Genomic DNA, 14,595 nt, shown 5'->3' on the forward strand with positions numbered 1-14,595 from the left:
TATACCTTCATTGAAATGTCTGGTCGTGTCTTTTGCCCAATTCCTAATTGGATTTTTTACTGGTGAAATTTGAGAATTCTTTATATATTCTAGATACTATTCCTTTATATGTGGCTTGCAAATATTTTTTCCCCAGTTTGTAGCTTGCCCTTTCATCCTAACATGTTTGTTTTGTTTTTTCAGAGCAAACATTCTTAATTTTGATGAAGTCCAACTTACCCATTTTTCCTCTTAGGCTTTTGGAGTCAAGTCTAAGAACTCATAGCCCTAGATGCTGAAATCTTCTCTCTTGTGCTTTTTCTGAAAGTTCTCTAGGTTTACATTTAAGTCTGTGATCCATTTGGGGTTGATTTTTGTGTCAGATATCAAAACTTAGTTTGAGGCCCCTCACCTCACCCCTTTGGGTATCCAATTGCTCCAGTGTCACATGATTAGAACTTCACAGTTGTCAAGTGATGGATGATCCCTTGGGTAAGACTCCAGCTCTGTACCATGAGAAGAACCAATATGAACCTGACTTCACTTCCCAAGGGACCTCTAATATTTCTCAGAAACTTTGTAATGTAACATTCTACATATTTACTTGTATCTTATGTATTCAGTAATATGTAATACTGTACATGATATTTGAAGTCTTCACTTTTCATCTTAAAATTTATTAGGTAAAGTATGGATATACCTTTATATTTTCTAGATGGATGTTGTCCAGTCGCTAAGTCGTGTCTGACTGTACAATCCCACAGAGTGTAGCAGGCCAGGCTCCTCTTTCCTCCACTACCAGAGTTGCTCAAATTCATGCCCTTGAGTCTGTGATGCTAACTAACTCATCCTTCGCCACCAATGGTAACTCAGTTGTCAATACCATTTATTGAATCTGCTTTTTCTAATTTGAAATATCACCTTTTTCAACACTAAGTAAGTAAGAGTTAGTCGCTCAGTCATGCCCGACTCTTTGGGACCCCATGGACTGCAGCCCACCAGGCTCCTCTGTTCATGAGTTTTTCCAGGCAAGGATACTAGAGTGGGTTGCCATTTCCTTCTCCAGGGGATCTTCCCAACTAGGAATCGAACCCGGGTCTCCTGTACTGTAGGCAGATTCTTTACCAAATGAGCTACAAGGGAAGCCCTTTTCAACACTAAATTCCCATATATGTTTAGGACTTATTTCTGTACTTTTACCTTCTTTTCCACTGGTCTGTCCATTCATGCACTGGTAGACTTAGATATTTAAAGGTTTATAGTATTTTTAAAATAGAAGGTGCAATCCCTCCTCATTCTTCTTTCATTTGTTGGTTAGGTCCAGAGGCTTCAGAATCAGTCTGCCTGGGGTTAATCCTGGCTGTTACTTAGTAGTTGTGTGACCTTGGTAAAGCTATCTAAGTACTCTGGGCTCAAGTTTCTTCATCTAGAAGGGCTGATAAGAGTCGTACTTCACAGGGTTGTTGCATTAAATGCAGAGTGACACAGAGTAAGCACTATGTGCATTATCATTTTACTTGTTTACCATTCTTGCTTATTTTTCCATATGAACTTCAGAATCCATTTGCCTAATTGCATTTAAAATTTTATTGGCATTTTATTGGAATATTAAATTTATAAATTAGCATAGGGATGACAGACACCCTTTTCATGTTGAGTTTTCCCATTGAAGAACAGGGGATCCCACTTTTCATTGGTGGTGGCTTAGTCACCAAGTCATGTCCAACTCTTGTGACCCCATGGACTATAGCCCACCAGGCTCCTTTCCATGGGATTTTCCAGGCAAGAGTACTGGAGTGGGTTACCATTTCCTTCTCCACTTTTCATTAGATTTGCAAAAATACCTACCCATCCACTCTTCCACTTACATTGCTATCATCTGAATCCAATCCATCATCAACTAGTAATAGCCCTGAGTGACCCTGATTTAACCACTGATCCTTTTGGGATCAAGGGTTTGGGACCCCTGGGCCATGGACCAGTACTGGTCTATGGCCTGTTAGGAACTGGCCACACAGCATGTGAGTGGCAGGCTAGCCAGCAAAGCTTCATCTGTATTTAGAGCCACTCCCCATTGTTCACATTACCGCCTGAGTGCTGCCTCCTGTCAGATCAGCAGTGGCATAATAAATAAATTTAATGCACTTGAATCACCCCCAAACCATCCCCCTTTCCCTGGTCTGTGAAAATATTGAGGAAACTGGTCCTCGGTGCAAAAAAAGGTTGGAGACCACTGCTCTACAGTCTGGTCTCTTATACCACAGCCAGAGTGGTCTTTTAAAACTCAGAATCAAAACCTGGAATGGAACTGGAAACAGGAGGATCACCTTGTAGTTTACTGTGGAGGAGATGTGGGTTCAAGGGAGTTGTGTTTTATATGTTGATAAGAATTGACCCAGGCCAGGAGCAGTGGTGGTGGTCTGGCTGTGGGCTGGAAGCTGGCATCTGGCTCCTGGTAAGCAGGACACCGCGCAGTGCCCACCACTCTCCCTGGAATCATGGAGATCGGCACAGAGATCAGCCGTACGATCCCAAGTGCCGTTAAGGGGAAATTGCAAGAATTAGGAGCTTACATTGATTGATTTTCCCCTTATATTTGTACTTCTCTTGAACTGAGAATATTTTTTTATACTTGAAATAAATGTCTGATAGTACTTCTGAAATGAAACTTCATGCCTATATAGAAATACTATGAATATTTAAGATGAAGAACTTCCTGATTACATTATGGTGATAGTGACGAACAAGAAAAGTCAGGACCAAATGACAGAGGACCTGTCCCTGTTTAAGGGAACAACACAATTTGACTCACTGTATGGCTTCATGGGGTATTATATAAACTTAGTTCTGTAACAACCGACCCCTCTAGTCTGAAGTCTTCTGATACCAACCTCTTTGATGGTAACATACTTTCAAACAAGAGCAGTTTCAGTCGAGGAGATGAGAGAAGGCACGAAGCTGCAGTGCCACCTCTTGCAGTTTCTAGCACTAGACCTGAAAAAAGAGAATCTAGAGTTTCTACAAGTTCACAGGAGCAGAAAGCCACTAATGTCGGACAGATTTATAATAACGGAGCTGCAACCTGACCAATGTCAACAGTGAAACCTTTGAGGGAGCTAGCACCCTCTAAAGACGTGATTGATATTAAGCCAGAACCAGATGATCTCATTGATGAAGACCTCAATTTTGTGCAGGAGAAACCCTTATCTCAGAAAAAAACTACAGTGACACTTATATATGGTTCTTCTTGCCCTTCTATTGAAATTTATCGACCACCTGCAAGTCGAAAGCAGACAGTGGTGCTCATTTAAACAGGCTGCAATTTCAACAGCAGAAAAACAGTATTCATGCTGCCAAGCAACTTGATATTCAGAGTAGCCAGGTGTATGAAACAGGACGTTTGTGTGAACCAGAAGTGCTTAACAGCTTAGAAGAGACTATGGTCCTTTCCTCAGGAACAACTCAGAAAAGATGAGTATTGAGGAAGAAAACTTTCAGAAGAGAAAGTTGCCTGGGTAAGTTCAGTTGTTAAAGTAAAAAATTTCAGTCATGATGGAGAAGAGGAGGAGGAAGATGAGGATTGTGGGTCCCCTACTGGAAGCATCTCCAGCAGTGTGTCAGTGCCAGCAAAACCTGAACGGAGACCCTCACTTCCACCTTCTAAACAAGCTAACAAGAATCTAATTTTGAAGGCTCTATCCGAAGCTCAAGAATCTGTAACAAAAACAACTAACTATTCTACAGTCTCGCAGAAACGGACACTTTCAGTTGCTCCCAGAACTTGAACTCAAGAAGAATTGCTAGCAGAAATGGTCCAGGGACAAGGCAGAGTCCCCAGAATAAGCTCTCCCATTAAAGAGGAAGCAAAAGGAGGTAATATATACAAAAGTCAAGGAACTCAACAGAGGCAGTTGTAACCCCTATTGCAAATTAAGCCCATGATGGCAGAAACTCTGCACATCAGTCGATTACTATGACATGGAATCCATGGTACAAGCAGACGCAAGACCATTTATTCTGAAGAAGTCAGAGCTATCTGAGGAACTAGTATTGGCACCAAACCAGGAGTTGGGGATGAAGACTGCAGATACTCTTTGGGTATGGACACCTTATGCAAACATGAGATCTTGCACAACCAGATAAACCTTCAAGTCCCGAGTTTATAGTGACACTGGATGGTGTTCCCAGCAACCCTAACCCTAACCCACCCCCCCACCCCAGGATACATGTCAGATCAAGAGGATGACACGTGCTTTTAAGGAATGAGACCCACACACCACCCTGCAGCTTCGTATAAGGGACTCGCAGGTCTCCTCCACCCATAGCAGTTATACTTGCTGAGCAGGCTTGAGGACCCAGATGGTAGCTTTTCAAATGTTGAGATGAGTGAACTGAGCCTGGCAGAGAAACCAGAAAAGCTGTTGGAGCACTGCAAGTACTGGCCTGCCTGCAAAAATGGGGACGAGCATGCTTACCATCACTGGGTCACCTTGCAAAGCCTTTCCTGATTGTAAATTTGCTGAGAAGTGTCTGTTCATCCAAATTGTAAGTATGATACAAAATGTACTAAACCAGACAGTCCCTTCACTCACATGAGCCAAGTAACCCCAGGACTGCCTCCAAAACCAGTTAGAACACCAGCACCACCTTCCAGTAGTCAGCTCCACTGTTACTTCCCAGCTTGTAAGAAAATGGAATGTCCCTTTTATCATCCGAAACACTGTAGATTGAACACTCAGTGTACCAGACCTGACTGTAGGTTTTATCATCCGACCATTACTGTACCACCATGACATGCCTTGAAATGGATTCGACCTCAGACCAGTGAATGACACCCAGTCCTACCTGACAGAAGACTGTGGAGTTTGAAAGTTTCCATCTACTGATGAAAGACATTGTACAGAATTTGTCAAATCTTTGAAACTTGGAATATATTGCTTTCATAATATGAAGTTTATTGCCTATCTGAAGTGTCTAATTTTTCAAGTTTGTAAGTTTATTAAGTGATTTTAACATTGGGTCTTTTTTTGTTGTTTTGACTATGGAAAGACAATTTAAGGAAAAGCTGGATTCTATTAAAACATTTGAGGCGTGTTTATAAAAAAAATCGATCCAATTGACATATATACCCTACTGTATATAAAATTGATAATAAGAACCTACCGCATAGGACAGGGAACTCTATTCAATGAGCTATAATAGCCTATATAAGAAAAGGATCTAAAACAGAGTGGATATATGTATAGTATGTCCCCTACATATGAACGAGTTCCATTCTGAGAATGCATTCATAAGTCCAACAAGCTAGTGTAAGTACCCAACTAACAAAATCAGCTATATAGTACTGTACTGAATAGGTTTATGTTACTTTTCACACAAATACATTAAAAACAAACACAAAAAATAAAGAAAACATTTTTAATCTTACAGTGCAGTACTTTGAAAATACAACCGCTGGCACACAGGGGCTGGCATCAGTGGACAGGCAAAAAGAGTTACTGACTGGTAGAGGGAGAGGAGGTGGGAGATAGTAGAGCTGAAGGATTGTCAGCAACTGGAGTCAGAGGGTGAGCTGCAATCGCACTCATGCCTGACTCTGATGGCACAGGTCCTGGTTCCTTGATGGATTCAATTCTATCCACCCTCTGGAAAAACAATCCAGTGATGTCTGGGTAGTAGCTCTTTCTCTCTCGCCATAGATGACACGGTAGCATGGATTAATTTCTGAACGGCTGCTGCGAACTTTGTGTACCGTTCTACGTTCAGGTTCCATGCCTCAAAAACAGTACCTCCTCAAATAAAGAAAACCTCCTTGCCATTTCCCGTATCATCAATCTCTTGGGTTCTTCAGTTACTTCTTTTCTCTGGACCCCAATTACTGATGGGTCTTCATTAGCAAGCGTGTTTCACAGCAAGTTCAATGAAGATGCCCCCTTGCAGATCTAGATCCAATTTCTTGCTGAGGGACCACTAAGTTGCTGAAGACATATTTGGACTCCTCATCCACCTTCTCAAACCCATGGAAATCATGAACACACAGCCAGCAAAGGTACTTTCAAACCATTCATGGTGATAGCTGTAACCTCACAACAAGCAGTCAGTTTTTTATGTCTTGTAGAAGTGACAGTCCTTCCAAAACTGTCTCAAAGTTGTTCCTGATTCACTGCCTGATGACAAATGTGACATAAATATTTCTTCAAAGTTGCTGTAACCCCCTGGCCCATAGACTGGATGAGCAATGTAGTGTTCGGTAGCAGATGCACAACTTTGACATTGGGGTGAAAGTCACCCACAAATGGGAGGTGGCCTGAAGCACTGGTGAGTAGCAAAAGAATGAGTGAGATGTCCTTCTCCAAGCAACATTTCTCTACGTCTGGGATAAAATGGTGTTAAAGCCACCTGGAAAATGGCCTGTGTGATCCAGGCTTTGACATTACTCTTCCACGTAACAGGAAGAGGACCCTTGGCTACGGTTTTAACGGCTCTTGGGTTCTCTGAATAACAAACTAAGGCAGACTTCAGTTTCATATGCCCGGAAGCACTGTCACCAGAGTTAGCCTATCCTTTCCTACTTTATTGCCAGGCAGCAACTTTCCCTCTTTACTGATGTAACTTTGGTCTGCCACCCTCTTCCAGTACAGTCCTGTCTCATCCACATTAAAAATCTGCTTGGGTAAGTGTGCACCTTCAGCCATAACTTCCCAAAATGTTTCAGGAAATTTCCAGGCAGCTACCATACCTGTAGTTGCTGCCTCACCACTTGCTTTTACATTGTGAAGGTCGGCTCCAGTCTTGATTCTGGAAACACAATCCAATTCTCTGTTTCTTCTTCAAGTCCTCATAAGGGCTTTTAGCTTTCTCTTGAATCAGCATTAAGCTGAGCAGGACTTGACGCTGATGCTGATCCTGTTTCTCCATCTCCTCCATCACTTTCCCACATTTCTTTGATATTATCAGCACAGACTTCATGTTTCATGATCTCATCCTTGTTCTTTAGAATTGTGCCAGTGGTTGAACAGTTTATATCATAAGAATGAGCGACATCTACCATCTTTTCGCCTCCCTCTGCTCTCCCGATGATTTTCACTTTTCTTTCTTTCCATCATTATCGTTTGGCGCTTCACAGAAGTACCAGCTACTTTTTACCGCTTTTATGGCTGCTTCTGCACATCCTGGGCTTGAAATAAAGATACTATACTACTGTACTATACACAGTGCTGTACAGTACACAAAAGCACCACTTGTACAAGATGCACACACATGACAAGGTACGCCAGACACATGAACTAACTTTTGTAACTGGACATGTGAACGCATGTTTACATTTTTGAAAGTTTGCAACTTGAAGGTTCATATGTTGAGGACTTACTGTATAACTGATTCACCTTGCTGTACACCTGAAACTACACTGTAAATCAACTATACTCCAATTAAAAAAAAAAAGAATTTATCAGACGGAAGGAAAGCAATGAGGTAGGAGATACAGGGCAAGCGCTGGAGAAATGTTTGCAAGTAGATCTCTAGTTATGTCTCCTCCAATTTACCACAGAACCTTCCCAACAATCTGAAACATGTATCTAGTGATGTTCAATTCTCATGCTTAAAATCCTTTTAATAACTCTCCATTACTTTCTGCATAAAATTACAACTTGACCTGGCATATTCTGTATTTTTAAAAAACGTTTGCAGCAGGTAATGGGCTCCCTTCATAATAACGTGGAGAAACTGAGTTTTGATAAAAGGGATTCTTCAGCTGTAACTGGAGAGAAAGGTTGGGTGTTAAAGCAGATAGATTTATAGATTTGATGGTGGGAAGATGAGTTCCATCTTGTGATGGTTCCTCAATGAAAGGCCAAGAAAGATGGAGAGGGGAGAGAATAAATCAAACAGTCATCTCAGAGGAGTAACATGTAGTCATACATGTTGGCTATTTCTCAACTCCTAAAGCTCCCTGGTTGTTTCACATTTCTGAGACTTTAATTTTCATGATTCCTTTCTGGCAAATTCCTACTTGTTTTTCCAGATTTTCCAGAAAGGAATATCAAAATTAAAATCTCTGAAATGTGAAACTAGGGAGCTTTAGGAGTTGAGAAATAGGCAATAAGTATGTCTGAGATTACTGTATAGTATATTCCCAGCTGGTACCTACCTCACTTCCATTATTATAATACACTGACATTTGCATTTGCTTTCCCTAATAGACTAAGCTTCTTTGAAAACTTGGCATGTACTACTAGTGTGGGGCCCATGCAGGATCACGTTTAATGGTAAACATTAATCAATGTTTAACATAAACAGACTTTTTGTTGGTAGAATCCACAACTAGGAGAACTAAAGGAATACCAAAGTATGAAGGGTTAACCAGTCTCTAGAATAAACCAGCTCATGATACCTGTGTCCTTCTTAAAATGGCACTGCATTATGGACACACCACAACAAGGGCTTTCATTTAATCCTTTTGTTTTATTCAAATGCCAAAACAAGTTTCAAGATACAAATCGTAGTTGTGTTTAATTTAAAAACATCAATATGCTTTGTTAACAACTTTCAAAACCAAATGTAAGTTGTTATGACTAAAACGTCTCCCAGTCCATTTCTGGAGGACTAACTTCAATACATTTAATAGCTACTCCAATTTTCACTCTACAAAAAGGAAAATGATGAGCCTGTAAGAAAAAGATAATAAACAGTTATGATATGAAACCCTTCCTGAGAAGAACGTTAACCATTACTAGGGAGACCAAGGATACCAGTTTCTGTTCCATACTATTGCAACCAGGCTTAAACACTTCGCAGAAGTGCATTTCTGGTCCTACCCCAGCCATAAATAGGTATCTCTTATTACATCACAGAAAACCCAACTCCATCAACAAGATTTAGAATTTGCTAATAGTTTAAGGTTCTTTCCCTAAGAAAAGGGGTAGGATGTAGTTAAAAGGAAAACTCAAGCATTTATAAACCAAAAATTGAAAACAAAGGTTTAAAGGTACTCTGATTTAAACAATTTCCAATAAGGCTGAAGTGAAGGAAGAATATAGAAACTTGTATCAATATAAAGGGAAAGAAAAAAATTTTAAAGGTATCCAAGTATTTTAATATTATGGCATCAAATGAAATAATTTTCATTAAGCCCCCCAAACCTCCCCCACTGTTTCTACATAATGAAAATTAATAACTTATATTTTAGTATGAACACATTCACTTTTGCTGATAGTAAAGCATAGATTTTCTTTAATGTTCCATGAAGCCAAAGAATTAGACAAATATTCAGCACCAGAAAACAAAAAACTAGTATTTTAGGTAAGTGTACAATATTAGGATATTTTATTTAGTTCAGCATATGGCTGTTATGACTGATGCTGCATGCGACTTTTAGAATTAGATGTAGTCTTTCTCTAAAGATTTAAGGCAGACTTTTAATTTCATCTGCTCACTCATGGTACTAAAATGGATCAAAGACGGCAAATAAATCAGACAAGTTAGCAGGAGAATGGTCTTTTCTTAATAGTACCAACGGGAAGTCAGTGTCATGCATCAGTGGATAAGACTAAGAACACAGCTAAACAAATCATCAAAGTATGGCTCTTCAGGGTACTTTTTCCATGAAATCTTTAACTACTTGGAAACTTCCGTTCCAATTTTTAAGATGGATAAAATTCTAACATTTTTCAGGAAACAAACATGAGTAGACAAAGTCAAGCTAAAGAATGGAATCCCAACTTCAATTTTAAAGAATTTATTTTCCCATTTGTAGAGTAACATTATTGTAAAATCCACAGTTATTGCAACACCTGCATTGCTTAAAAGAACTCCTAAGATTTTTTTTTTAAGTATATTTTTTAAAAACCGAAACAAAATAATGTACATATTCTCTCGGAACATTGTGTCATTAAAGTCCATGTAATGTCAGTCTGTATAAATCAATGTGATGTTACATAATATACATGATCTGATTTTTATCCTAAAAGCTTCTGACCATGTATATGATATCCAAGATAGATCCAATGCTTTTAATGTCAGACTGCAGAGACAGTTATGATCCTAAACAAAAGAAGGACACCTTTATATACACAACGGAAGTCTGACAGTTTAGCTGTTTGCAGCATCTGCTTGACGAGGCCATCCTTCTTCTTCAACTCCAGAGTCATACTCCTCTTCCGAGGATTCTTTGGTTGGAGCCCTATAATGAAAAGTCATCAGTGTTTTTATGTTTTTAGTAAGAATTAGGGGTAAATACAACTTCTCAAAAAATAAATAATAAATCAATCCACCTAGCTAGAAAAGCTGCACAAAGAAAGAAAATATTAAGAGCACTTCTAATATTGCTCTAAAGATTGCTTAATGGTAAAATATGAGAAACATTTCGAGCACACAACCAAAAACTATAAGAAATTTCCCAAACAATTTTTTTTAACTGAAACAAATCAACAACCAAGCTTCAACAGTGAAGGCCTTTTCTCCAGCAAAAGAAGTAGAATCTATTATTTTAACTACAATACTTGACATTTAGTATGTCAATGGAAAGAAGTTGAAAGCTTCTGATCAAACCAATATGAATCAAATTAGCCAAAATTATGATTAGACCACAATTCTTTTGTATACTAATAGTAAACAAAATGAGAGATTATACCTCTTTGAATAAGTAAAGGTTGTTCAAAACCAATCAACTGCCTCATAAGTTACCTTAGAAGCATAAAATGTAACATACCTGTGACAGAAGCCTATTTTTTGTGTAGGTAACATTCATGTCAAGCACTGCTTAATAAATATTTATTGAATAGACTGGGGTCAGTAAATGACAGCCTGCCGGCCAAATAAAGTCTGTCATTTGTTTTTGTAAATATTTATTTGAACACAGACATGGATCATTCATTTATGGACTGAACTATCATGCTGTAAGGGTAGAGTAGCTACAATACAAACTGTACGGCCCCAAGTGTTAAAAATAGCCCTGTACTGGACAGTTCACTGACCCCTAGAATAGTTAAATACAAGCAGTGAAAGATATGTCAAATTTGTCAAGTGATAAGATACAACTAAGAGGAAAATTATGTCAGCCAAGTTTTGGTCTTATGAAAGACATGAAACAAGTAATAAATAAATTATAGAATTAGAAGCAAAGTTTACTTAAATCTTTTCATTTAGATTACTTTATGTCTTTTTTGATACTTCTCTTAGGAGAAAAAAGTGGAGGCTAGTTTTGAAGATCAATTTCCAAGAAGACTCAAAATATCATTTTATAAACCAAAATTAGAAAATTCTTCTACAGAATATTTGATAACTGATTCCTTTATGAATATAAAGATTTTCACACAACTGTATGACAGACCAATAAACCATAGCAATAAAGAATGATCTTAAGTTTTAGACCTGTTTTAGTTTGACAATACACTTTACCGGATGTATCCTGGTTCTTTCTTTCCTTCTACTACTTCTTTGTCAACCTCCACGCATACAATATCAGAATTAGGGACTTCGAACATTGGTTCTAGTAACAGCTTTTCCTAAAGAGTAAAAAAGTAATGAATTACATGGAAAACTGAGGTTACATACAAAATACTTGTATTCTATAGGTTATCAATCAAATTCATCAACTCAAGAAATATTATGGAGTCCCTATGATGCATCAAGAACTGAATTTTGAAAAGTCAATGTAAAAGCTTTCATATTCTTCATATTAAAACAACTTCTAACTAAATTTGGACAAAAGTCATTCTATAAGGGAAAGCTTCTTCTGCAGTTCTGCCTACTTAGGTCACCTTGCACCTACAAAGATTGTACTTTCACTTTGCATGTGATCAGATGTTACTCAAGAAGATTTCTGACATACTTTATCACCAAAGGAGGTCAACTGGTAGTCCTTAATTTTAAAATGACTTAATCTTAAATCATCTATACCAAGCTATGACTTCAACTATGCTTTTGTCTCAACTGCTGCAGTGGATCTAAAGTAATTTACTAAAGAAAACTAGTTTTACCTATGCGTAGCAGCTGGATTGGAGAAGGCAATGGCACCCCACTCCAGTACTCTTGCCTGGAAAATCCCATGGACAAAGGAGCCTGGTGGGCTGCAGTCTATGGGGTTGCTAAGAGTCAGACAGGACTGAGTGACTTCACTTTCACTTTTCACTTTCATGCATTAGAGAAGGAAATGGCACCCCACTCCAGTGTTCTTGCCTGGAGAATCCCAGGGACGGGGGAGCCTGGTGGGCTGCCATCTATGGGGTCACACAGAGTCGGACATGACTGAAGCGACTTAGCAGCAGCAGCAGCTGAATTATGTTCCATCTTAAGGAAAACACTGGTTGAATACATCAAATTTTCTAAAAATGTCAACTATATTACCTTTTCTTCTAGTTTGCTGCTGCTGCTGCTAAGTCACTTCAGTCGTGTCCAACTCTGTGCGACCCCACAGACGGCATCCCACCAGGCTTCCCCGTCCCTGGGATTCTCCAGGCAAGAACACTGGAGTGGGTTGCCATTTCCTTCTCCAATGCATGAAAGTGAAAAGTGAAAGTGAAGTCGCTCAGTCGTGTCCAACTCTTAGCGACCCCATGGACTGCAGCCTTCTTCTAGTTTACATGTTTATAAATCTGTCACAGCACCTGAAGTTGACACCTTTATTAAAGTATTATCGCAAATTGTGACAGATATGTAGTTCTGTTCAAAAAGTCCTACTTAGATAAGAGAAGTAATACTTAGCAGTGAAATCCTCAGAGAACAGACCATGTGCTTGCTTTTGCAGCATGTAGGGAAACAGTAACCCACTGTACAGCCACACCAGGGAAGGGAAAGACCTTTAAGAAAGAGGGTGGCTGAAAAGTAGACTGGGTCTCCAGGACTTGTAACAAAATTAAAATAGTGAGTTCATACTATACTGAATAATTTAGAAATAAAATGTTATAATATCTACAATTTAATTTCAAACATAAAACAATAATGAGAATTTCAATGGTTCTGAGGAGCCACTCTGGAGCTTAGTCAAAAGGTCTGTGTAGGGTTTTCTAAAAACCTCCTTCCCATGATCCTGATTTCCTCTATTTCATTAATCACATTAAGTGTATGTCCTTTGTTGCAAACACCTTGAAGTTCCATTTTAGAAAGAAGAAAAGGGACTTCCCTGGCAGTCCAGTGCTTCCACTGGAAGGGTTCAAACACTGGTTGGGAAACAAAGATTCTGCATGCTGCACAGTGTGGCCAAAATATACAAGAAAAAACATCACAAAAAATATTAGACCAAATTTCTGGATATATTTCCAAAGGAAAAACAGGGAGGTTTAATATTATTAAAATTCAGACCAAGAAATAATCTAGTTTTTGTAAATTTATGCCAACTCACCATAATGGACCGGAGGCCTCGTGCACCTGTTTTTCGTTCTAGTGCTAATCTGGCTATAGCTTTTAAAGCATCTTCAGTAACATTCAGTTCACACTACAAATACATTCAAAAGAAATAATTCAGATAATATTTGATGATGACATTTTCCCAATAAAATCATGCAGTATTTGATCTATTACCTATTACTGCCTATCACCATTATTGGTCTTTTTATAACAAGAGGTGAATACCCTGACTTTACAGGTAAAGAAATGTTCCATAGAGTTAAGTACACTGATTCACTAATACTTAAAAACACAGAATCTTGTGTCTTGACTGATCCTATCTCCTTTCAGACTCAAGTATTTTCAGATTGTAACTTAAGCTTCTGAAAAAATACTCATTTTAAAAAATGTTACTAACCCTCTCATCCCATAGAACAAAGGTACAATTTTAGGACAAGTCTCTCTAAATTACCACAAATACAAAAAATTACTGAGAATTTAATATACCTCCCCCTAAAAAATAAGATCTTGGTACTAAAACACTTTTGGTTATTAATTTCTACCTCCAGAAAATGTAAAACTTATACAAGGTAATTATCTCTCATGAGGCTTTATAATCTTGCTTTCAAAAAGCACTTGTTTCTATGAATTAGCTTATGAGACAGTTAACAGCATGAATCAAAGTTTGTCCTTAGTTCCTGAAAAGGTTTTCTAAATTAACATGGATTTTCTAGGACTTTATTCAACATTTATTGAAACCAGATGTGTTTAAATATTAGAAACTGAATGATGACCCAGACACCACCTTTACCCTCAAGAAACTGAAGCGTATTGGATGGTGACAAATGAGCAAAATAGCATTTACAGCAGTGTTTGCACATGGTGCTAAGAGAACAATAAAAGTGGGGACATCTAAATAAGGCTAGGGGACCACCGAAGCATTTTAAGGAGGGGACTAAAATAATTAGCTTTGGGTTTATTCATTCAATAAATATTTATTAAGCACTTAATATCTATTGGTTGAACCCTATGTTCAATAATTTTAAAAAGATCCATTCTGGATGTAAAGTGGGAGATGATATTTTGGCAGTGGTGGTCAGAGACAAACTTTAGGTAGGGAAACCCAACTAGGAAGCAAATGCATGCGTCAAGGTGAAGAATGATAAAGGAGACTGCTTGAGGTAGAAAGAGTGGCAATGGAGAGATGGAGACTAATGTTTTGTGACACTAAGTTCATAAAACCCAAACATTTGCTATCTGATTGGATATATGGCTCCAAGTGTCTGACTGCAG

General features: G+C 38.5%; 1 protein-coding gene and 1 pseudogene across 3 annotated transcripts in view; one reads left to right on the plus strand and one right to left on the minus strand.

Moving 5' to 3' along the window:
- Positions 1 to 2,723: 2,723 nt before the first annotated feature.
- LOC133255637 (zinc finger CCCH domain-containing protein 14-like) lies at positions 2,724 to 4,999 on the plus strand (annotated as a pseudogene).
- Positions 5,000 to 8,422: 3,423 nt separating this feature from the next.
- Positions 8,423 to 14,595, minus strand: part of CLPX (caseinolytic mitochondrial matrix peptidase chaperone subunit X) — a 36,705-nt gene continuing 30,532 nt past the window's right edge. For 2 of the 3 annotated variants that reach the window (XM_061430091.1, XM_061430093.1), the window contains 3 exons: positions 13,319 to 13,411; positions 11,377 to 11,483; positions 8,423 to 10,159 (listed from right to left, as the gene is read on the minus strand). In XM_061430091.1, the coding sequence (XP_061286075.1) occupies positions 10,069 to 10,159; positions 11,377 to 11,483; positions 13,319 to 13,411 (291 nt within the window). In that variant the 3' untranslated portion in view covers positions 8,423 to 10,068. The remainder of the gene's footprint in view (positions 10,160 to 11,376; positions 11,484 to 13,318; positions 13,412 to 14,595) is intronic. The other variant, XM_061430092.1, reaches the window with a different exon arrangement.

Source organism: Bos javanicus, chromosome 10 (genome assembly GCF_032452875.1).
Source record: "Bos javanicus breed banteng chromosome 10, ARS-OSU_banteng_1.0, whole genome shotgun sequence".
Lineage (NCBI taxonomy): Eukaryota > Metazoa > Chordata > Mammalia > Artiodactyla > Bovidae > Bos > Bos javanicus.